The sequence below is a fragment of the Neomonachus schauinslandi genome, chromosome 9 (assembly GCF_002201575.2).
Source record: "Neomonachus schauinslandi chromosome 9, ASM220157v2, whole genome shotgun sequence".
In the NCBI taxonomy this organism is placed as follows: Eukaryota; Metazoa; Chordata; class Mammalia; order Carnivora; family Phocidae; genus Neomonachus; species Neomonachus schauinslandi.
The window spans coordinates 137,335,508-137,361,382 of NC_058411.1; the positions used below are offsets into that span (position 1 = coordinate 137,335,508).

At 45.9% G+C, this 25,875-nt stretch overlaps 1 protein-coding gene across 3 annotated transcripts in view; it reads left to right on the plus strand.

The window, feature by feature from the left end:
- ABHD2 (abhydrolase domain containing 2, acylglycerol lipase) overlaps positions 1–25,875 on the plus strand; it is a 96,643-nt gene that overhangs the window by 35,065 nt on the left and 35,703 nt on the right. For all 3 annotated transcript variants that reach the window (XM_021680662.2, XM_021680663.2, XM_044917803.1), the window contains one exon: positions 23,504–23,679. In XM_021680662.2, coding sequence (XP_021536337.1) covers positions 23,504–23,679 — 176 coding nt within the window. The remainder of the gene's footprint in view (positions 1–23,503; positions 23,680–25,875) is intronic.

Genomic DNA, 25,875 nt, shown 5'->3' on the forward strand with positions numbered 1-25,875 from the left:
CCTGAGCTGAGATCAAGAGTCAGATGCTTACCCGAGTGAGTCACCCAGGCACCCCGAGATTGTAGCTTCTTGTTAGAGACTGTGCCTTCATGCACGAATTGCTAAAAGATCTAAAAGATTCAGAATCCAAACTATTCAAGACTCCCTTGATTTAATTCAGTTGGAAAGAGGCTCATCTCCATGTGCCTTGCCCTCCTTAAAGCAATCGCTTCCAGTTTCCAAAAATTTATGACCAACCCATTGCCCTGTTGTCAGCCTGGGTTTATTCTTCAGGACTCTACTATGTCTTTTAAAAAGCAAAAGAGTCATGTGCTACCCACTGATGCCATCACACAGAGTTAGACCCAGCACCTACAGATGGGCAGATGGGCCTCTGCTCCGAGCAAACCTGTCTCATCGCTGAGTCATCCCCCCTTCCAGTCTTTCCCAGACTAGGATCCAGAGTCCATATTTGTCCACCAATCATCCTTAACTTTACTTAAACTACTTTACTAAACCAAATTCACTTTATAGGACTTGCCAGGGATCAGATCCATTTTGTGGTCCTTCTCACTTGGGCTGAAACTTGGCCCAATATCCAGGAGCAGGAAATGAACCTTATTTTCTAGAAAGTCTAACATTTCTTTTTTTTTTTTAGATTTTTTTTTTTTATTATTTATTTATTTGACAGAGAGAGAGATAGCGAGAGCAGGAACACAAGCAGGGGGAGTGGGAGAGGGAGAAGCAGGCTTCCTGCCGAGCAGGGAGCCCGATGTGGGACTCGATCCCAGGACCCTGGGATCCCGACCTGAGCCGAAGGCAGACGCCCAACGACTGAGCCACCCAGGCGCCCAAGTCTAACATTTCTAAGAGTGGCCACCTTTTATCAGCTTCTCATGTTCTGTTGACCCGGTAAATTCAGTGGTTATCAATTTTGATCTCAAACTGTTCTTTTTCTCTGCCCACTGCCTGGCACATCTCCCTTCATTATGACAGATAATGTACTTCATACTATAGAACAGTATCTGCTTTTTTTAAAAAAATTTTTCTTAAGTGGGCTCTGCTTGGAGCCCAATGCAAGTTTGAACTCATGACCCCGAGATCAAGACCTAAGCCCAAATCAAGAGTCGGATGCTCAACCGACTGAACCACCCAGATGCCCCAGAACAGTATCTACTTTATTGGTAAAATATAATTAAGACAGTAACGTGGACAATGTTTTCTAGAGGGTGAGCGAGTAGGATCACTGCTTCCATGCAGCGCTGTGGGGCTAAGAACTGACTGCAGTTTGCACTTCGTCCTCGTCTGAAGCACAAATGCAGGAAGTCCAGTCCTCCTCAACAGCCTGGAGAATAACTTCCCTGCAGATGGATTCTGTGGGGGGCACGGGGCCTTGGGATCACAGTCTACCAGGTGGCAGAATATTTACTCAAGGCAGGAATTTTCCGAGGTTTCTGAAGGAGATCTGCCCCTCCACAAGATCCTAGGAAACGAAGCTTTTACTGCTACAGAAAGCTGTAATCCTTGACGGATGGATGTTTGGTGTGATTGGGTGTGATGTCCCCCCCTGTGGTCACCCCAGATGACTGTCCACCAGGGCTCTGCGCCCCTCAGAGCTGTTCTGCTGCCCAAGGTGGCTGTCTGCAGTGCAGTGTCACCATGAGCCACGGAAGTGAGTCAGCCCACCCTAAATCTCTGCCCATGCCAAGTTCTAATCATGAAGGGAGGGCTCTCGGTCAGCATGGGTGCACAGCATCAAGCCAGACAGCTTCCCTTCTGAGGCAGCCGTTAAAAGAGGCCGTCACCCAGAGCATTTGGGGAACCATCTCGCCTGGAGGTCAGTGGTTGATCCAGAACCATCTGTGGCCTCCTGGAAGGGGAGAGATCCATGCGAAGCAGCAGGTCACATATCCCCTCCCCGCCCCGCCCCTTTCCGCTGACTACTAATGCTGCTGCCACCACCAGCCTGACATTTCTGTGACTGGTAGCACCAGGTTCTCCTGCTGGCAAGACCCTTGACCTGGTGTTTTCGGCCAGATCACAAAAGTTTGAACACTAATTCCTTACTAGTAGGAACTGAGAAACTGTATATGTTTCTTTTTAATTTGAAATCTGCCAAGCCATAACAGTTGGGACTTTTCGTTCCTTGGCATTTCAATAAAGGAAGATTCCTCTCAGTGAATAAATAGACATACGTATTTTTTGAGCTAGTCAGTTACTCTTCAGTAACCTGCTCTTCCAGTCTGTTCACCGTGTGGCGATCACACTCATCCCCTCTCTCACACACATAATCCTTTTTCTCATATTTCCACCTTCCGTGTCCATCAAAATCCTGTCCGTCCCTCAAGGCCGCCTCACATGCCGGCTCTTCCAGAACTCTCTCGCCCTTACCCTGTGCTGTCCCTGTGGCTCCCACCTAACAACAGGAAGGTAAATGATATCTTTCCATGTGCGTATCTCTCTTCAGGCCAACTCTATTCTGAAAGGCTTAAGGAGAGCGACTATCTCCAAATTTTCTGAATTCTCTATGGCCGCTACGTCGCACACATCGAGCGCACACTAATGTTTGGAGATAGTTTTGGTAGGAACCCATGTGAGGAAGTGTCAGAACGAGCAATTCAGTTAAATGCTAAAGGAGTTTAGAGAAAGAGGGAGAAAGTACTGGGGAGGCTTGGATGTTGAGGTTTTGAGTGACCCTGTGAGATGAGTTGATTGGGAGGAGTGGGGCAATAAGAGAGAAGGTAGAGAGGTCAGCGTGAGCAGGAGCCAGCGGAGTTGATCATTTAAGCAAGCACTTCTGGTAAAAAACGGACTTGGCTCTCCAGGCCAGCACTCCTCATCTACCCACTTTTCTTTCTTTGTCCTGTCAGCCTTCCAGCCAGCCTGCTTGGGTGATGATTTGGCACATTTCCCCCTTGTCACTCGTTTGCCCTGACCCCACAGCCACTCTGCTCCTCCCCCACTGCCCCCAGGTCCATGGATCTTCATTTGGCTGGACTCGGACCATCTCTCTTGTGATTCCTAAAGATCTTTTTGGTGCTCTTTGTGTGGCCTTTGGACCTGCCACTCTCTCTGCCCTTTGCTCACTGTGCCTTGATTCCGTTTGCTTATGTGCTCTTGCCCCATCACCAGCTTGGTCTCCGCAGCTGCTTCCTGGCCAGCTCCTTGCCAAGTCCCTATGTCATGATGTGGCATGCCAAGAGCTGTCTGATTATAGCTGAGAGCCCTAGGTCTTTGGGGGAGAAAGAGGTCAGATCACATGAGCTCTCACATTTCCAGAAAGGAGAAGTTTGGGTTTGAGCCCATGAGCACTTGTGGCATTAGGAAGGAATGGGAATCAGTAGGTGTGGTGGATAATGGGATGTCCTTGGGTGTTGGCAGAGAGGGCTGAATCACAGAGAATGTTAAGATTACTGAGCAGCTGAGAGAAGAATAGATTGGGGAACAGAAATAGAGAAGTCACAGGGGAGCTGCCTTCTTTTTTTTTTTTTAAGATTTTTATTTATTTATTGAGAGAGAGAGAATGATAGAGAGAGAGCATGACAGGGTGGAGGGTCAGAGGGAGAAGCAGACTCCCTGCTAAGCAGGGAGCCCGATGCGGGACTCAATCCTGGGACTCCAGGATCATGACCTGAGCCGAAGGCAGTTGCTTAACCAACTGAGCCACCCAGGCGCCCGGGAAGCTGCCTTCTGAGGGAAAGTGGTTTACTTTTCAGGCGCTCTGTGGGACATGCAGGTGGGCAGGTGTGAATGTGGCAGCAGAGCTCAGGTGTGAGCTGATGGCCAGACGTGCAGGTCCCAGATCAGCCGCCAGCCTGGGAAGGCAGAGAGTGGAGCAAGACTGAGGATTGGTGGCTACGGCAGGTTCGGGTGAGAGGAAGAGCCAGTGAGGGAGCCAGAAACAGGCAGGAAGATAGGTTTGGAGGGCAACCAGGAACCTTGGGTGTCACAGAAGCCAGAGAAGGAAGGCATCAAGCGCAAAAAGTCAGGAAGGGCGAGGGTGGACCAGAGGCCTTTGAGCTGGGCCGGAATGATGAGGGGATCTTGAGGCTGACTGTTCCAAAGTAGGGTGAGGAGAGAAGTCAGCTCAGAGCCACCAAAGAAATGGGTGTGGGAACAAAAGCTAAGGAAGGAAGGAGAAAGACAGACAACCGATTGGCTGAGAAGAAACCCAGACTAGCTGAAGTTGGCACCATGATTGCGAAGGGGCAGGCGAGGTGCCAGGGGGAAGTTAGCCACCCAGAGCCCCAGCTCTGCCCCCCACTGGCCAGGCCACCCCACCCCGCCAAGTCTCTACTTCTTCACTTGTAAAATGGAGGTCATAGTACTTCATAGGTTTGGTATGAGGGTAAGGAGAGACAGCATGTGAAATGATTTAAGCATAGCTGCTATTATCGGAGCTATTTTTATTTATTTTTTAAAGACTTATTTATTTATTTTAGAGAGAGAGTGTGTGTGAGCATGAACAGGGGGGAGGGGCAGAGGGAGAGAGAGAATCTCAAGCAGACTTCCCCCACCCCCGAGCCAGGGAACCCTGACGCGGAGCTCAATCGCAGGACCCTGATGAGATCTTGACCGGAGCCAAAATCAAGAGTCAGACGCTTAACCAGCTGAGCCACCCAGGCACTCCTGGAGCTGTTTTTATCCTAAGAGTATTATTAGCTTGAACATTGGTGAGACCGCCATGGATAAGTGGGTACAGCATATGCCTAGGTACTTTTCGCAAGAGGAAATACTAGGGGGGTGGGGCGAAATGGCAACAAAAGTCACCACCTCCTAAGCTGAACCTCCTCAGTCTGCCTCTCCTCCCCATTCCTTTGCTTCTGGCTCCATCCCTTGTTTGGAATGACGCCATAGCCGCGTCTCTGTTCGCTGCCCCTTCTAGTTCACCTCACAGGCCACTAAGCTACCCTCTGATGCACAAATGTGATGGTGTCATAGCCCTCCTTTAAGCTGCCTGTAGGGTGAGGTCCAGCATCAGCCTGGCTTCTTCTGCTCACGCCTTGTGTTCTAAACACATCAGGTCCCCCTACATTTCTCTCCTGGGTCTCACACTTGCCGATCCTTCCACCTGGGATCCTTCCACACCTTTGCACAACCTTCTTATTTGAGAGCACACAGAAAGCACCTCTTGGAGGAAGGCTCCCTGAACATCCTCCTCCACACCCAGAGTGTGTGCTTCTTCTCTGTTGTCTTACAGCATCTGGGAGTTCCATCACAGAAGCACATTCGTTTGCATTAAGGTTTTCTATTAGTCTGTATCCCATGATAAGTTGTGAAGTAAGTTACTGTTCACAACAACAAGAATAGCAAATACTCTCATGACTTGGGTGGCTACTATCCTTTAGTTGTGAAGGGATCAGGGATCTCAGTATGTTTCCTTTCATCTTCAGATTAAACAATGGATGAACGGCTGTCGTTATTCCTCATCCCACCTCCATGCTCCAGTTTTTAACTAATAAGTAAATGTGACTCAACAAAGTGAATTGACTTGCCCAGAGTCGCAAAGTGTCAGAATTGAGGCTGGACCCTGGTCTCCCGGACCCTGTAGTCTCTGTTCTTTTCCCTGTACCTTGTGTCCTCACTGCCCAGTGTAGGATCTGGCACATAGCAGGTGCTCCAAAAATGTTTGTTGAGTGAATACATGAATACACAGATCCTAAATAAAGGAGTAAAAATGTTGATTCCATTATTATGAATTTAACCCAAAGGAATCATTTAAACACAGGGAAAGCTAGAAGTCTTGATTAAAAGTGGTAGATTGAACACATGTTGATTTTCACCACTTCCTGAATCCCCACCAAAGTGATACTAAAGGGTAAAAAGGCACAAATTCTCAAGAACATAGAGAACGGGAGAGGAGATAGGAGCAGATGGGTGGAAAACAGATGAACGAGCAGAAACTAACTTAGAAGGCCAGAGAAAGCGGAAACCCAAACCCGCAGAATAAGAACCCTACAAGAATTGGGCTGAGTTGAAGGCTCAGGAACCAGAAGCTCCAGGTACCTCTGAGGACGGGGCGTGAAACACATCTGAAAATGTGCAGATTGGAGGAAAGTTCCCCAGTCTCGTCCCCTCTCACACAGCTAGGTGATGACAGGTTAAGAGTGAGAGTGAGGCACCAGGCCATAGAGTCTGTGCATGGAAGGCCGCAGCCATGACCAGGTTCCCCCAGGAGATGGGAGGCTTCGCCTCTGGGGAAACTGACCAGCCCAGGAGAAAAGTCCCAGAGATACTATTATTTGAGGGTCCTCTAACAGAGAGGCTGGAACCCACAGATGGACAGGTCTGCCCATGTAGTCAGCGCACTGTGCATCTGCTTTTTAGCACCTCACCCTGCAGTAGGAGCAGACAACCAGGAGTCGCTGGACAGAGGAGGAAAGCCTTGAACATGAAAGACAGATCGAAAGCAAGCGGAAGAAAGGAAGTGGAGGAAACACAGTGAAATGAGCCAAAGTAAAGAAAACCCGTAATGGGCATACTTGCCATCCGTGTGGCAAGAAGAGACTAAAATTGGAACATTCTGAGAACAGGAGGAGCTTTTGGAGCACAAATGAAGAAGGTCAATAGAGGGATTCAAAGATAAAATTGAGGATCTCTTCCAGAACGTAGAATAAATAGACAAAGGATGGAAAGTGAAAGAGAAATCAGAGGATCAGTCCTAAGAAATCTAATATCCAAATAATAGTAGTTCCGGAAAGAGGCTAGAGAAAGCGGAAGGGAAGAAATTATCAGAGAAGTATCCCCTTGCTGACCCATGAGTGTAGGGCCTGAAACTCCAGATTGGAAGAGCTTCTGAAATCCAGAGAATGAGAAAGACCCAGGGGAGGCACTTGATGACATTTTGGAACCCTGGCAACAAAGCAAGATCGCAAAACTTGCAGAAGGTAAAGACATAGATGGCACATGAGGATCAGGTGTCAGAATGACCCCAAATGTCAACAGCAGACCAGAAGCTGGATGACAGTGGAGCAAGGCCTTCAAAATCCTGAGGTAAAAATGAATTCTAACTTAAAATTCTATACCAGCCAGACTCACCCTAGTGTGAGGGTAAAATAAAGGCATTTTCAGACATGGAGAGTTGCTCTCAAAAGAAGGCTTTTCCCTCCCCCCGCCCCCAATTCATTTTTTCTCAAGAGGCTAGTGAAAGTCATCCAGCCTCCACCAAAGGAAGGAAGGAAGAGTGGCCATGGGGCCCAAGATGCAGGAAGGAGACGAGGGGCCTCACAGGATGGAGGGAGGGCTCCCCAGATTGATTGCCTCATGCCTTTGTGCAGAAACGTAGTGTCGCTCGGAGTTTGGAAATAAGCTGGTGGTTGGTGCGCTCAGCTAATGAGGAAATGCCAAAAGTGAAAACCTGGGGGAAATAAAGAGCTTCACACACACACACAAAAAAGGATACAATACATGACTTAGTTGTGACTAATATTTACATAATCATATGAACACTGAAAATTGCTATAACAAGGTTGAAAAGAGCAGAGGAGGGGACACTGTATGTTCCGGGCGGTGGAAGACGGCCGACAGCTTCCACAGTGGCAAATGCAGGAGGTGACACAGAAACTGGCATGAAAGAGCCAGCAGGCCAAGCCTGGCCTCCAGAAATACGGAGATAAGGATGGGGTGACAAGGACCCTAAAAGACTTGAAAATAGCTGTCTCTCAGAAGCAGGAATTGGGAGTGGAGAAAGGTGAGGCGGCATCTTGTTGGACTCTGGACACAAATGTTGGCAGAAATGAAAAAAAAAATCTAGAAAGAGAAAAACGAAATATGGGGAGAGATATTCCTCCTGGCATTGTTTCAGGTCAGACACACCAGGGGGTTTAAAGGCAGGGCCTACTACTTAATAGATCTTTGGACACTCGGTTTCCTAGTCCATAAATGAAGGGGGGGTTGGTTCCCAACAGTAAGATTGCTGTAAGGGGTAAGTCAGATTAGGTAATGCGCCCATGGAAGGTGCCGCATAGATGTTTGCTCCCTAAACTGTAGCTGATAAGCAGGACAGAATTGTGTGTGGTCATCTAGAACTTAGGATGATGACCATGTGTATGAGGAAACGGACAAAGTGGGGGTATAAGCATAAGACAAAATTACAACATACGTACATATTATTATTAAAACTACGTTAAATCCTCTATTCAAATAGACACAGGTAAAAAGGAAACAAAAAATAGTTTCGTAAAGGTCGTGAGGATTTGGATGAATTTTAATTTTTTTATTTCTTCTAGCTGTTTCAAACTGATACGAAATAAAATCAAGAGGCCTCTGAACATACGTCTCATCCTTCATGGTTTTGAAAGTCCTGTGCAGTTCGTTGCCGGTTATAAGTATAAGCAGTGACGTCAGCCGCTTGCTGCCTTTCGCATTTGTCCTTCACGTGCAAAGAGAGATAGACTTTGCTTTAGCAGAACTTTCTAGAACATGCTTATCTGTGTGGTCTTGTGGCGCTCCGTCTTGTCACGTGGACAAGAATGAAGGTTTGGTGCCTGAGCTGCGGCAAGTCTTCACAAGGATGGAGTTGTTGACTATTTGAGGAAATATTTTTCTGTGTTCTCATGCCGTAGGAGAGGGCGGCCATTTTAACAGAGCTCAACCACAGCCGCCAACAGTGGCTTCTTTCAGTTTCTTTGGAACTGTGTTCCTCTCACTGAAAGCTCCAGAGCGGCTGCATCATTTCCTTCTTTTTACTTTCAGCTCAGGGCTCACCTAGCTCAAGAAGCAGTGGCTGTTTCCCAGAAGTTCCCCAAGCAGCAGAGTGTGTGACCTTGTTCTCTCCTGAGTGTTGGCCTCGCTGTCCGTGGGCTCCCACGCTTATCAGAGGAAATTTATAATCAGCCCGCATATGCCTTGAACCAGTGTTCCCAGTTTTGTGATTATTCCACGCAAAAACAGCACTTATGTACACAATACACACTCACTTATTTCTTTTCCTTTTATTGCACAGAGTAGCATACCATATACATACTCTTGTGCACCTTGCTTTTCTTCATGAAATATCACCGCAGGACTCTTCCACACGAGTGTACGAAGCATATCCACCATGCATGTCTAGGCTGTTTGGTATTCCATAGTGGGGAGCCCTTTGTTTCATTCGTCTGCTGACGGAGGCTTCACTTGTCTCTAGCCTTTTACTTTCACAGTGCTGTAACATAATTTTGCATTTATGTTATGATGCCCACATATCCATATAGGATACACTAGAAGCATCTCTTCCCCCCCACACCTTGCCAACAGAAGGGGTTCTCCTACTTTTTTCTATTTGCCAATCCGATAGGTAAAAAATATTTTCCTGCCATTTGTATTTCCTCTTACGAAAGAGGCTGTGCATCTTTTTTACATTTAAGAACTATTTTTATTTCCATTTCTATGAATTGCCTATTGGGAGCCACCACCCATTTTCCTGATGGTCATTGGTCTTTTTCCCAATCACCTGGGAGAGTTCTTTATGTGCTGAGGAAATTAGCCTTTTGTGGTATGAGTTGCAAATATCTGTTCTCAGTTTGTCCTCTGTCTTTTGATTTTGCGCATGGTGGTATTTGCCATGCAGATTTAAAATATATATATATTTGCATAGTCAAATCTTTTGATCGTTTCTTTCGGCTTCGGGGGTTTCTGTTTTTTCTCAGGAAGGCCTTCATTGTACGATTTTTTTTTTTTAATTCCACACTTTTTTCTAGCACATGTACGGTACTATTCTCTGTTTTGAAATGCTCAGTCTCTCTGGAACGTATCCTGGCACGAAGTGTAGCTCCAACTTAATTTTTCATCAGTGGCTACCCTTTACCCAACACCCTTTATTGAACAGTCCAACTTTACCCCATTTACTGAAATGCCACCTTTTTCTCCTACTACATTTCTTGGATGTATTTAGGCACATTTCCAGGGTGTTCCATTCTGTTGATAATTCCTGAATATATACCGTTCGCAGATTTGTGGTTTTTAAATATGTTTTACTATAGGCAGTGCGGGTGCTGCTAATCCCTCCTCGCTACTCTGCTTTTTCAGGATTTCCTTGGCAGTTATAGCCTGTTCAATTTTCCATATGAACTTGAATGCTCGTTTGATTCCAAATACGATTTTTTTTTTTAACTGTGTATCTGTTAGACTTATAGATAATTTAGGGAGAATTAACATGTTTGTAGAGCTGGGTTTTCCAATGCTAGTTGACTTGTTCCAATCTCTCCAGAGCCCGAAGGAGCCTTACGCAATTTCCTTCTTACCTTCTTGTGATTGTGAACTCCCTGGGAACAGGGATGGAGTCAGGTTTTGAAAGTGGGTTTTTAGTAATGATATCAATAATTACTGACCAAAGAAGCGGTTATTTTTTTTAATCTTTTAAGAACCCCTTTTTTTTCTAATGTCACGGCTTGCCATTTTGTGAATTATTTTCTGCACGTGAAAGAAAAGCAGGACACGTGCTTGATGTTGCATGCCAACATTTTAACTCTTAGACGCCATCTCTTGATTCAAGGGTTTCTAAAGGACATCCCAGGTGGATCTTCCAGGAACTTGACATTTAGAGAGTCTGGGTTTCCCCCACTCGGAATAGTAGCAAACGCAGTGGGACTTTTTGGCTTCCATCTTTCATCCTGCCCAGGCCGGGCACAGATTTTGAGGTGGCCTTGGGCTGAGAAGCGGACAAAAGACAATCGTGGATTGGGCAAAGAGCAGATGGTTGACATCTGTGTGGGTGACAGGAGAGGGGTCTCTGCGGGGGAGACGCAGACAAAACAGAGGTGTTCGTGGGCTGTGCGTCAGCACACGTCCTGCTCGGTCAGCAGGAGCAGGTTTTCCAAATCCATAATTTAGCAACAGGAAGGGTGAGACCAGGAAGGAGCCGGTTCTGGGCAAAGCATGGGTGAGCCGAGCGAGTTTGCACTACGGTCTCCTACTGGCTCTTGGCGGGACTAGCTCTTTCATGGATGGCATTTGTCGGGTGGAACCCTGGATGGAGCCTCTTAATAAGCTCCCAGCCTACTGAAAGCAGTGTCAAGACCAGGTTGAGATAGACAGGAAAGAGGATCGTGCTTTCATCTCCAGGGGTGTGGCCAGTCCTAAGAGCTGTTTGTTTAGCAGAAAGATAATGGGATCAGATGCATATAACTTGGGAATACAATTCTGAGGATTTCTAACTGGTTTTCTTTGAACTTTAGAACTGAGTTTATTTTTCCTTGAAACAGAAGGGTGTGGTTTCTTTTTAAGCAGTTTTATTGTAACTCCTGTGCCTGTCCTAACATTCACGTTTTATAGCTCGCACAGGATACAGGATGGGTCATAGGTGTGCCCCCGCAGCCTGGTGGCCTCCATCCCATGTTTAGAAGCCAGTTCCAGGAACAGAAGATGATTCCTCTCTTGTTTCCTCAGGCCACTTTTGGTCATTTCGGGCAGAAACAAAACATCTCTGCATTGGAATTTTCCTGTGCATCATCCTGCAATTCAGGAATAGAACATCTAGCAACGACAGTGAAAATGTAATGTGTGACATCTGTGAAGAATTATTTGCCTCCAGTGGGGGAAAATGCTGTGTGCAAAGCAGATTTCTGATGAGCCTATTAATGGGTGTTTGGGAAGCTGAATATGCCACATGCCACTTCGAGATGAAAGGCTTGAAGCAAACGATGAAGTCCTTTCCCTGCCTCCCCAGCAGGACTAGGGTGGTGTGTTCACGGTCTGCTCCACATCTGGAGAAGGCCGAGGCCCAGTGGGGTGGGCTCACACAGACCTGCTGGCTTCCGGTCAGCCAGGCTGGATGAGGGCAGAGAGGCCACAAAGGGAACCAGGGCCTGTGGAGAGGAAGCTCTGAAAGGTCAGGATCCAGGATAAGTATGTATAAAATGTCCTCCTGACCTCAAAAGGTTTCTACACCTTCCCTCCCCTGTGTGCACACAAGCATGTACACACACACACACACACACACAGGAAGGCCTGGAGCTCAGTTTTCTGACTTCTGAAGCTGCCACAAAGCTTTGCTTCCTCTGTGCACACCCTCCACCTCCCCCCCCCCACTGATGCTCATCCTAATTAATTTATTCTCCCTCATTAATGTAGGATAAAAAATGCTTCCCCAAATCAGACACCTCTCGCCTTCCCACAGCACCTCCCATCCTCTCTCCTGGGTCTCATTACCTTTGGGGAATATTCAGTATGATTTTATTAACATTCTGGCCTCATCTTAGAAGTAATCAAATGTGAATATTCAAATTAGTTACCCTCCAGATGGATCTCTGGCATGAAAAAACTTCACTAACATTAGGGAGTCGGTTACAATTGTGAAAAACATGTAAAATCAAAGAAATGGTTTTTTGTTTAATGTATGTGAAGAAAACCTAAGAGAAGTTCCAACAAATTCAATTCTCGATTGGGAGGAACATGATTTAATATAACAGTCAGACAAATGATCAGAGAGGAAAAACCAGGCGCAAAGATGTTTGTTACTTTAGCCTCTGGTTGAGGGAGTTGATGTGTCTTGACTGGGGCGCGGTGAGAAAGGCTCTGAACTGAAGCTAGACACCTGTCCTCTAATCCTGACCTTGCAACACAAAGCAAGTCAAGGCTCTGTTTTCCTCGTCTGTACACTGGGGGTGATGTCCTCACTCAGAGCCGTAGTGCGGACTCGGTGAGAGACCGGACTAGTTCAGTACTTGATACAGAGATTGGATGCTCAGAAACGTCCCTGCTCTCTGAGGACCTTAGACTCCCTGTCTTAAGTGAGACTGCTATATCAGAATGCCATAAAATTGGTGACTTAAACAACACATATTTATTTTTCACTGTTGTCGGAGGCTGGAAGGTCCAAGAGAAGGTGCCAGCAGATTCGGTCCCTGGTGAGAGTCCTCTTTCTGGCTTGCAGTTGACTGCCTTCGTGCTGTGGCCACACGTGGCGGAGAGGGAGAGCTCTAGTCTCTCCCCCTCTTCTTATAGGGACACCAGTCTCATCTTGGGGCTCCACTCTCATGACCTCGTCTACACCTGCTTACCTCCCCAAGGTCCCACCTCCACATTCCATCACATTGCGGGGCAGGGCGTCAGCACATGAAAGTTGAAGGGCACAGACATTCAGTCCTCAACGCTCCCCATCATGCACTGAGTTAAACGGGTACTTCTCAGCTGCGTGACTAAGCCTCCCCATCAGATCACCCCATTCTGCCTTTCTGACCCCAGCGCCCACTCCTCCTCCGTGACAGGGGTTGTCTGTGTATTTCTCACGTGCTTCCACCGCCAGATTGTGAACCCTACAAGGGCAGGCACTGTGTCTTGTTAATCTCTGAATTTGATTGACTCAATTTCTAAGAGCCAAAAGAACATACAGGCCGAGGCAGGCCATCCCGATAACAGGTCTTTGGTTTGGTCCCAGATGCCAGCCTAGAGGCCTTTCTGGTCCATGCTGTCGCTCTCAAAACAAATTTCTTGGTCAGAGTTCTTTCTGCTCAGTGGACAGATACTTTTCTTGAAATGGAAAATTTGGTTATCTGTGTGTGGGCTCTGAGCAGAGCAGAGGGCCTTTTGAGATGGGCATTCTCTGTGGCAACTGAGGAAGGGTCCTGAGCTCACGTCTCCTGAACAGTCCTAGCACCTGCCTTGCTCCCTGGCTGGTGCTTGGCACAAAGCCAGCCAAGGACACTATCAGCCACCCGAAAGCGAGGTTCCCAGGACAGTGTAACTCCTCTGCTTTTTGCCCAGTCACTGAAGTGTCCCTTTAGTCTGGGCTTGCAGCAGGAGAGGGAAGCATGAGGAGCAGAGTATAAAATGGCAGACCCGTGTCTGTGGAGTGAGCAGCCTGCATAGGGAACAAAGTCAAGGCCTGTGGACATGTGAGGCTTCCAGTCAAGTGCTGTGTTCACAAATGCTAACATTTTAAAGTCACAAACGCTTGAGAAAAGGGCCATTTTGTTGGGTGACCTTCTAAGCCTCAACTAAGTTCTAGATGAATCCTGCAGATAGATTGTTCGGCGTTGAGGGTTCCTTATTCTGCCCGATGCCTTTGAATTTAGGCAGGGTGCAAATTAAAGAGGAACTTCTTACTACTTTTTTTTTTTTTAACATTACAGTATTACCCTGGTATTCTTTCTAGTATACGGTGGAGTTGCATCCCATGTACTTTTCACATTTGCAGATTCAAACTGTACACCGAGAGAGGGGAACATGCGCGTGCATGCACACATGCACACTCTCATACATTACCGTGTTCGTGCTGGCCCCTCAGCAGGCCTTGCATTTAAAGACACGTTTTTTTGTCCCACAGCACAGCCCTAACCTCAAGCCCCCCGTGCCATCTGTGCTTAATTAGTGCCGCCCCAGCCACCTGCCCAGCCCTGGAGGAGAGCCGCCTGAGCCCCACTTACTGAGACAGTGTGTTTCTTCTTCAGGGATGTTCGGGGCTAGTTGACTATAGTTTGTAGTTTCGCCTTTTAACTTGAGGACCAAGCTGTGGGTGAGACATGACCACACCACACTGCAATGGAGGAAGGGGTCACTCCCAAATGGTCCCCTTCACCATGACCATTGTTGTCTTGTACTTGTGGGAGCCCCAGAACTTGGTCTGAGTGTTTGTCCTTTCTCCTGTTTATTGTCAGCTTCTGGCTTGGAAACCTTATTCATTGTTTCTCAATAAGCAGATCTATATCAGGAACAAATACCAGGGCTCGGGGCACCTGGGTGGCTCAGTCGGTTGAGCGTCCGACTTTTGGTTTTGGCTCAGGTCATGATCTTGGGGTCCTGGGATCGAGGCCCACATCGGGCTCCACGCTCAGCGCCGAGTCTGCTTGTCTCTGTCCTTCCCCCTCTGCTCCTCCCCTTGCTCACACACACTCTCTCTCTCTAATAAATAAATAAAATCTAAAACAACAAAAAAACAAAAACAGGTCTTGCCATGTTGTTGAAAAGTGTCTGGTTGTCAGTGGCCTTAAAAATGGACAACACCAGAATATGCATATGTTTAATTGGATATATTTTTAAAGCTAGAGGCTGGCTGTTGAGTATTTAAGATATGTGAAGTCCCATTTGCATTGGTTCTAGATAACTCAATATTTTTAAAGGATGACTAATGGAGTCATAGGACGGACCTTTTGTAATGACAACATCTACTTGTCCTCATCGTGCCTATTTTCTCATCCAAGTAAGCACTGTGGACACAGTGGGCAAGGACCCAGGGGAAGTCTTAATTCTGCCCTTGGTTGGCATGGTGACCAGGGCCTTGCCATTAACTGTCTGGCCTCCGGGTCCCCATGATAAAATGAGGCTAACAACATCTGCCGTTTCAGATAAATAAAATGTGTTACAGATAAATAAAATGGCAGTTTAATTTATCATGCTCCGTGTTCAAAGAAGGAGGTCAATATATTCATGGTGATAGAGCCACGGTTATTACCTCATACACCCTTGACTTTCTCTGTTCAAGGGCCTGGGGGAACGCCCTTAATGTGCCCACAGTCACTAAAGGAGAGGTCCATGTTTCACTCCAGGTGATGTTTCTGAGCTGTACTAAGATTCCAGAGGCCTTGGCCTTCGCCTGTATCTCATTCTTGCAGATAATTAAAGCATGGTAACTCTTCCCTTGCATTCCCTTTGTCTCCATGAAACCATGAGCCCTCTAATTTCCTTCTTAATAGAGTAAAAGCAAGACTACTCAGGTGACCTCGCTGGAGTTCCTCAGCAAGTGGCCTGCCCAGCCACCCCTCCACAGACCCCGAATGGCCCCTGCATTATAGACCTTCTCCTCTATCCAGCTCCTTACTCTCCAGCTCCTATCATCTTCTTTGTTGGTCCCGAGTCTCTTGCCTTGGTTGGCCCGGGAAGGGGGAACATGTAGGAAGAGAGTATGAACTGAGTTCCAACCACCTGCACTCCCATCGGGAAAAGTCAGGAGGGGCTGAACCCAAGGATATTTAAAATACAATTATTTTCATCAAAGTTAGGCTAACAAATCATTTCAGAGAATATTTTCTGGAACAAATTCTACTGAGACAATTTGATTCCGTGATGATTTTTTTAATATGATACAGTTAAATTTTATCTTCATCAGGTTTGTTTTCCATTTAAATTTTTCTACAAAGCTTGGAATTGGTTTTTTGTCCATCTTATAAGCTACTGACCAAAGCTTCTGCTGTAGCAAGTTCTCTCATGGCTGTTATTCCCAAGTCCCATTCTCTAGGTTAAATTTTGCAAGTCTAAATGCTTTTATGAAAACTGGATTCTAATATTTTTTTGAAGACTGGATTCTTTTGTCAATTTTTAGACAGTGCTAAATTATACCACATGCAGTTTTGACTATTGCCAATTTTATTCCGATTCAGTCCTTTCTACCGACAATAGCCATTGTGAAGTGAACAAGACTGGTTATGTGTATTTATTTATCAACAAATTCATTTTTAAAATTGTGATAAATATTAAAAGTAGAGATGGAAGTAGAGACAGTGGAAGGAAATGGCCTTGAGTCAAAGTAGTAGGGATGTTCAGTATCGCTAGGATGGCTATAACAATTAAAAAAAAAATAACAGAAAAATAACAAAGGTTGGTGAGAATGTGGGAAGACTGGAACCCTCATGTATTGCTGGTGGGAATGTAAAATTGTGCAACCACTATGGAAAAAAGTTTGGAGGTTGCACAAAAAGTGAAGCATAGAATGACCATATGACCCAGAAATTCTGCTCCTAGATATACCCTAAAGAACTGAAAACAGGTATTCAAACAAAAACTTGTATACAAATGTGCACAGCAGCACTGTTCACAATAGCCAACAGGTGGAAACAACCCAATGTCCATCAGCTAATGAATGCATACAGAAAAAGTGGTTGGTGTATGCATATGATGAAATATTATTCAGCCATAGAAAGGAATGAAGTACTGGTCCATGTTAGGACATGGATGAACCTCAAAAACTTTATGCTAAGTGAAAACTCACGAGACAAAAGTCACATATTCAATGATTCCATTTATGTAAAATATCCAGAATATGTAATTCCATAAAACAGGAAGCAGATGAGTGGTTGCCAGGGGCGGTAGGGAGGGGAGAATGAGGAGTGACTGCTTAACACCTATGAGGTCTCCTTTGGGAGCGAAGAAATATTCTGGAACCAGACAGAGGCGATGATTGTGCAGTATTGTGAATGTACCAAATGCCAGGGAGTTGGGAGCTTTAAAATGGTTAATTTCATGTTTTGTGAATTTTACCTCCGAAAAATAGTGGGGCAAAGTGATGGGTGGCACAAAACGTGCTACTTTAAGACGGCAAAGATCACTGACCAGGAGTCATAAAAACTCTACTTTTCTAGATTTCTCCTTTAAAGAAAACAGCACAAACTCTTGTAAGTTTGCTTTCAGAAAGATGGGTGTGTGCGAGAAAAGAGCACTTGAGCAAGTGAGGTGCCCATTTCTGATCTACACTGTGTTATAGGGGAAGCAGATGCTTCAAAGTAAATTTGGGAATTATGGGAAATGCTGAGTTGGGACCAACGTTGGGAACAAGGACAGAAAGAAGAGACTTGGGAGGAATTAGATGGGAACATGATGGTTTGAAGAGGGCTGTGGGATATCAGGGGCACGAAAGCAGCCTCTTGAAGCAAAGACAAGTCTAGCCCAAAACCTGTGGGAAGCATGTGTCACTTTCTGGCTGCCCAGCATCTGTTCTTCCTCTCCAAGGGCACACAAATTTCCTCTTGGGGAAGTCCTTCTCTCCTATTGCATGCAGGTAATAAATCAAGGTGCCCCACCCCCCCTAAATTCCCTTCTTTGAGACACCCCACTCCTGGAGCATGCCTCCTGGGGGTGCCGCTGACTGTGTAAACAGCACATTCATACAGCAGCCCCAATTTCTTTCCTAGAGCTTACCCGCTTCAAGCCTGGTCCTCCAGCCTCTTGTCCATTTGGTGAGCACCCCAGCATAGTCCCTTCTTAAGTTAGTTGGGGTCAGATTGTGTTACTTTAACCCTAGTACCTTGTCTGAAACAAACATAAAATTTTAGCCAAGGAGTAGCTGCTGCTGAGCATCTGGTTCACGGAAAGGGACCTGCATGCGGGGAGAGGGGGCGGGGGGCACAGTCTCAGATGACATATGTGTGCCAGCCCTCTGCCAGTTTGCTAGAGGGCTGCTGGAGAGAATCAGAGGGAATGACAGCTAACTGGATCTGATTGCTATAAAGTAGTTTGATGTCAACCAAAGAACCTGGGTCCCATAGGAAAGAATTGATTGGTCACTCACAGATTGAGGGCAAAGATAAGCAGTAGTCAACTTTTTTTTTTCCAGCTCTTTTGTAAACAGCCCAGCAACCATCTGTCCTTGCTGATGTGAACTCCATCTGCCCGAACGCTGTGTGTGTGTGTATATGGAGGGACATGGGTGGGAGGGGGGTTCCCGATTTTCCCTTGTGGGCTTTCCCATTGGGCAATTCTGTTAGTATAGCCAGGTGTTGCCTACAGATAGGTTCAGAAGATCAGGACATGCCGGCCTCTAGATTTTGTTGTGGTCTAGCTTCTTTCTTAGTAACAATCGTTTATTTATAACAAGCATTTATTAATCACTGGCCACAGCACAACATTGGACAGCCTAGCCTAAGTGTTAGTACAGAAGACATCGCCTCTGCCTTCAGGGAGCTAGGAGTAAAACATGCCCAGATGCTAACTCTAAGAATAGCTTTTTTAAAAAATGTAGAAATGCATGCAAATTCGTATAGTAAAAACAGTATTGCAATGTGAAGCAAGCTATAAAGTTTTACTCTAGGACATAAATGCCTGAATAATAGAGAGATACAGCATGTCTTTTAGTGGGACAAGTAAAAACTGTAAAGATGTCAATTTTCCCCAAGGTAATATATAAGTTTGGTGTGTTAACAATTAGAAATCCCGAAATTTTCATGGAACAAGCTAATCCTGTAGTTCATCTGGAAAATAAAATGCCGAAAATCTGCCAAGAAAATTTTGAAAAGGAAAAGTACAGGCCTGCACTGTCAATACTCGAAATAGTCCAGAAAGTTGTATTAATTAAGCCAGAGTCATATTGGCGCAAGAATAGACAAATAGATCAATGAATCAGAAAAGAAAATATAGAAAAATATCTAAATGTTTAATTGGGAGCTTGGTACATATTAAAGATGACAGTTAAAATCAGTAGGGAAAGGATGAACCATTTATGGTATAGTTAATTAGCTAACTGTCAGGAAAAAATGAACTATCTTTACTTTGCGTCATTTACAAAAATAAACAGATTTAAGGGTAATACATTTTTTTAAAACTATAGGCATAATAGAAGAAAATACTGGGGAATATATTTAAAAAGGGGTGCTAGAATAGCTCTTTTTAAAACAAAATGTAAAACACAAAGGTTTTAATAGAAAAACCTAACAAATTTGGGGCACCAGCCTAGTTCAGTCGGAGGAGCGTATGACTTGATCTCAGGGTCGTGAGTTTGAGCCCCTTGCTGGGTAGAGAGATTACTTTAAAAAAAAAAAAACTTAAAAAAAAAAACTAACAAATTTAACCACAAAATATGAAAGTTATATAATATAAAATTAAAATATACAATAGGGCGCCTGGGTGGCTCAGTTGGTTAAGCAACTGCCTTCGGCTCAGGTCATGATCCTGGAGTCCCGGGATCGAGTCCCGCATCGGGCTCCCTGCTTCTCCCTCTGCCCTCTTCCCTCTCGTGCTCTCTGTCTCTCATTCTCTCTCTCAAATAAATAAATAAAATCTTTAAAAAAAAATAAAATATACGATAAACTGGAGGAAGTCTTTGCAACATATAATAGAAAATGACACGGTGTAGGGGTGATAAGAACAGTACCTATGAATCAATTGGAAAAAGATAAAAAATATAACAGGAAAATGGACAAGGGGCACAACAGTTTACATAAGAAAAATAGGGGGGCGTCTGGGTGGCTCAGTCGTTAAGCGTCTGCCTTCAGCTCAGGTCATGATCCCAGGGTCCTGGGATCGAGCCCCGCATCGGGCTCCCTGCTCAGTGGGAAGCCTGCTTCTCCCTCTCCCACTCCCCCTGCTTGTGTTCCCTCTCTCGCTGTGTCTCTGTCAAATAAATAAATAAAACTTTAAAAAAGAAAAATAGGCATGCCCAGTAAACATATGAATTGGGAAGATGCAAATTCAAATAAGAAACTTGTTTTCCACAGATTGGGTCCATCTTAAGAAACACAAATTGAAGTTAAATGCCCATTTTTTTGCCCATCATGATGGCCAAAATGTGAAAGATTGACAGTGCTAATTACTGATGAAGGTGAGGAAGACAGGTACTTCCGTGCAAAACTGTTGCAAATGTAAATTGGTCCATCTGTTTTGGAAGACAGTTTGATGGTGCTGGGAATTTAAAACACACACAGCGCTCAGTTCTGTGTCTCTAGCCCCCTAGGGGATGCCTCTCGTCACCGGGTAGTCAAGCCCTGGCTCCTTTAGAGCATGGCGCCAGGTTCCCAAGGAGGTAAAGGCAGAAGCTGCTAGGCTTCTCTCTGAAGGGCCAGACCCAGAGTAAAGCCGATGCCTCCATGTACACTTTCCAGCATCTCTTAAGTGCTTATATGTTTATACAAATTTCAAAATATTCTATTGTTTTGGTCCGTATTTTCCTCCTCGACCCAAACCATGTAACCAGTTATACCCATTCTGGTTTTTCGTTTTTTAATTTTTTCGTGTGACCTGTGGATAACTTATATAAACAAATGAAAACACACAGCAAAACTTCGCCCCAGTAAATGCTGTCTAAAAATTCAATTTGGTAAACTCTGGTGTCGTGTTATTGTGAAGTTCACTGAAAATGGCGTTTTATCAGTAGGTGGTATCGTCACAAAATTAAAGATTGGGAAACGCCCACTGTGCACAACTGACCTCACACTGAAGTGAGAAAGTCCCCAAGTGATCCTGAGGCAGTCACGTATTCTCACACACACATGTGCACACACACACGGACCCACGTGCACGGACACGCGCCCACCTCAGGATTTTCTCTGAGAATGGTGCTGGGTGGCCTGGAAAGAGGACAGTAACCAAACACCAATCATGCTATAGTCCAACTCATATTATTAGGGTGCATGTTATTTTTTCTGTGCCTTCTCAGATCTACTATGTGGGTCTGCTCTCTGTTCATCCAGCCGTCCTCCCTTCATACTCAGTGTGTGGAGCGCCCCGGGGATAGACGCAAAGATGGACAAGCCTGGCTCCTGCAGGTGGTGGGGAGGAATGTGCTTGAAAAGAGCCCTCATATCAATCAGGCCCTCTGGATGCCAGGACGGAGCTATGCACAGGGTGCTTTGCCGGGGGGGCACAGCGAAGGGGCAGCTCCCCCAGCAGCCTGATTGGAAGGGAGTCTTGAAAAACAGATAGTAGCTGGGGAGCAGAAAAATTGGGTGTGCAAGGAGAAAAGGAGAGTATTCCAGGCAGAAGCAACAGCTTGAGCAAAGGCTCTTGGGATAAAAATAGCGCAGCAGGAGGCGTACCTCTTTGGAGTGGAGATGGGCCAGTGGCTCAGGTTTATCGGAACTTACACAGAAAGATGTAAGCAGGAAGGGCATGGCGGGCCTCCTAGGCCAACTTAGGACCCGTGCTGTGGAGGGGGATGGCCGGGCTCACGTGTTTTGTTTTCCCTCCATGGGCAGGCGGAGGCCGGAGAGTAGAGGCTGGAGGCCACCTCAGAGAGGTGACATGACCCTGAATCTCGGGGGCAGTATCAGGATGACCACACGTGTCATCATTACATAGGAAATCTGGGACTAGCCAAGAGAAGATTTTATTTTATTCTTTTGTCATTTTCTGACATTATATTGTATTCTAAACAAGATCAGAAGATACGTATATGAAATTTAATTCATGTTTCTTCTGTCCTGTTTAACCTCAGCACATTTCTATTTTTAATTTATATTATAAACAAAATTATCTTTGAATTTTCCTCTGGGAGCAACCAGGAATTTGGTGTCTTGGATCACTTTTCTCCCCCTATGCATAATTTATTGTCTGAAACCCTTTATAAATGCTGTAGCTAAATCTTGTATAATACTGAGTTGTCCAATTGATGTTATTTTTATAGGCTTGCTTTTTGTTGCTGTCATAATCCACTCATCTCTTATAAACGCTTCTCTCTGCCTCCCAAATGCCGTTGCCTTGGCACGAAGATTTGTACCTGTGGTGTCATGCTGGCAAGTGGCTTCATGTCGTAAGGTCTTAAAATAATCTTTCCTCTCCTCCCCACCCTCACCAAGGAAGTTTGCCTGGGAATTGGCTTGCTTAAGGTGATAGCTTCACTTCTCTTAAATTTGTGGAGACTTCCTGAATTAGTAAAAAAAAAAAAAAAAAGTAAATCTGGTTTAATTTAAGGAGGGTTTTTAGGATCAACTGGTATGATAGAAATGATAGGCATGAATTGGGAAATAGGTTAAGGTAAACCCTTAAGAAAATGCTCACCACGGGGCACCTGGGTGGCTCAGTCACTTAAGCCTCTGACTCTTGGTTTCGGCTCAGGTCACGATCTCAGGGTCCTGGGATCGAGCCCCACGTCGGGCTCCCCACTCGGCAGGGAGTCCGCTTCTCCCTCTCCCTCTGCCCCTCCCCCTGCTCTCTCTCTCTCTAAAAATAAATGTTTAAAAAAATGCTTACCACTGTGCTAGAATACAGAGATGAAGGATGGATGTCATTACCATATTTTATGTTCTGTGACTCTAGTTTACATAGAACACAAATCCTGGCCAACCACCAGGCCTGGGCTCAAAGCTGGGCAAGAGAAAACAGTGGCAGTTTCAGGAAATGGGATCATCCTGTGCTGTGGTTGTGAACTATAATCATTTCTTAGTTGTAACAGAGTACCTTGTTTTCCCAGTAATTAACTAGTTTGGGATTTTTGCATTGACTCCCGGGGACCAGAGTCACTCTGTGTTTTCACGAAAGACGGTTGTTAGGGTGGCGTCATGACTTGCTTAGGCTAACAAGCCTTTACCCTTCATTTAGCCCAACAAATATTTACACTGCTCTGCCCTTCCAGCACGTTCTCCAGAGCGTAGAGTGCACCCTGCAACACCCACACAAGGCACTTACAGGCTCTTGGGAGAGCAGCAGGTTTGGTTAACAGGGTAACCACTGTAGCTGGGGCCGGTCTTGTCAGGCGAAGGCAAAGAAGTGAGCATTTACTGAGTGTAGGCAGTGTGCTAACTATTTTATATACATTAGCTCATTTGATAATGAGGCTAACTCTGTCACGTAGCATGTGTTCAAAATGTATTAGTTGCTTTCTTTTTCATCTACATTACAGAAATAACTCATATTGAATTACTTAACACTGTAAATTTGAAATCCTGTCTGTATAAGCATGTTCCAGTGATTTCTAAAGCTAATCTGATACAGGCTGTATTAGTAAATGGGGAAAGGAGGCCAATCATGGCATGGATGTAAGGTAAAGAAAATCCCATATCTACGCTTCGCATGCAGAACTTGTCAGGAAAAGAACTCAAGTAGGTTGAAAGACGTTTGCTCGAAAATGTTTCCATGCATTGTTCAAGGAGGGTGGTGGAAATTGAGCTCTCCTCTCTTGCTTTCTTAGATACATTCCACCATTGATCTGGGGGAAAAGTGGACATATCCAAACCGCCTTGTATGGGAAGATGGGAAGGGTGAGGTCGCCACACCCCTACGGGCACCGCAAGTTCATCACCATGTCCGACGGAGCCACTTCGACCTTTGACCTCTTCGAGCCCTTGGCTGAGCACTGTGTTGGAGGTGAGCTGGCGCAGGAATACGATGGGGCCATCACCTGGAAAGGGGACACTGGGCAGTGAGGGAGCATGGTGTACGCGCTCGTGCTGCCGACTCCGCATCACACCCGGGGGCCGGGAGGAAGCCCGCCGCGGTACCTGTCTCGGGCAGCCCGCAAGGATCCGTGCTGTCACGTGCTTGTCAGTCACCACGTTGGGCCCCTCAGACAGCAATGCTGGATGCAACTGTTAGTCCTCTCAGAAATACAGAAGCTCAGCGTAAGGGGACAAGGGAGAACGTGGAGCCCAGGCCCCTCAGGACCAGGCCTCTGGTTTGATGACAGCAATAGAAGCCAGACTCATCTAAGAGCTTTATAGATACTGTTACCTCAGTTAAGCCTTCCAGCAAGCCTGAGAGGTCGGGACCTTATTGTCCCGACTCTGCCGATGAAGAAACTAAAGCTCAGAGATACGGGAGCGGGTGGTCTTGTCTGTTGGGCAATAGCAGATAGCGGAGGCTCTCGGGCACCCTCTGCGTCGGTTGCCGTGGACAAAAAGACACATTCAGGTCCATTTATGCAGGGCTCTGGGATACCTGTCTGTCAGAAACCACTCCGATCGCTGCCGCTGCTGGAACTCGGCATTGCTCTGTCCAGCCTATATAGTAAGCAGCCGTGATAAAGAGCTTCGCAGTGAGGACTCACGAGCGAGTGGACTTAGGACGGCACCTGCCTCTGACTGCCACTCCTAGCAGAGGAGGACGTGTCTGCTCCATTCTGTAGTGTGCAAGGCACCTAGGTTTGGGGGGGGTTGTGCTTTTTTTGGTAAAGATTTCATCTATTTATTCAGAGAGAGCATGCATGCACAAGGGGTGGGGGAGGGGCAGAGGAAGAGAGAGAATCCTGAGCAGACTCCCCGCTGAGCGTGGAGCCCGATGAGGGGCTCTGTCTCACGACCCTGAGATCATGACCGGAGCCAAAATCAAGAGCCAGACGCCCAACCAACTGAGCCACCCAGGCACCCCAAGGCACCTTGGTTTTTATAGGAGCTCGGTAACTACTTGGGAGGAAATTCCAGTAAACCTGATGTACCTTCCAGTTCTTTACAGTAACCAGCACTGCTGACGAGCTGGTGACAAAGGTTTAGTTGATATTCCCTTTGTCTGGAACACTCATCCCCACACCCCTGCATGGCTGCTTCCTCCTGTCTCAACTCAGGGTCTCAACTCAGATGTCACCTCCTCAGAGGGACGGCCCCTGCCTCCCCTCGCTAGTGCTCCCTTCCCAATAAATCCATCATACCTTCCTGCGTTAGTCCTTCAGAGTACCTGCCACTCCCTCAGTAGGTAATTCATGGTCATGATAAAAAATTCAAAAGGTACCTTTAAGATAATACAGAGAAGGGGCGCCTGGGTGGCTCAGTCGTTAGGCCTCTGCCTTCAGCTCAGGTCATGGTCCCGGGGTCCTGGGATCGAGCTCCGCATCGGGCTCCCTGCTCAGCGGGGAGCCTGCTTCTCCCTCTCCCACTCCCCCTGCTTGTGTTCCCTCTGTCACTGTTGTCTCTCTCTCTCAAATAAATAAAATAAAATCTTTTAAAAAAAAGATAATACAGAGAAAGTATAAGTCTCTCTTCCACTCCTACTCCCCACCCATGCTCTTCCCCAGTGGTACCCACTGTTAGGTTTCTCGTGTATGTTTCCAGAGCTAGTGGATGCATTTCTAAACATAGATGTTTTTTTTCCCTCCATGCAAATGGCAGCATATCATAACCCTTTTCTGCACCTTCCTTTTTTTCCACTTAATACATGTTGGAGAGCTCATCCTATCAGTACATGTAAAGATGTCTCTCATTATTTTGAAGGGCTACATAACATTTCATCCCTTGGATGTGCAATAATTTATTTAGCCAGACCTCTGTTTCTGGGCATTTAGCTTGTGTTCATTCTTTTGCCATTATCACCTGCACTGTACATACCTTGTTCTGCTTACGTACAGGTGTATCTGTAGACAAATACCTGGAAGTAAAATTGCTTGATCAAAGAAGTCTGTGCAAACACTACTTTTTATTTTTCTGCTCATGCATCCTGTCATTCATACAGAAATTAAAAGTAAGGTTTGGAAACTCGTACAGCAGTGTGGCCGAGTAATTTTGTATCTGCTGAATCTAATAATAAAAAATTGAGGGGCGCCTGGGTGGCTCAGTTGGTTAGGCGACTGCCTTT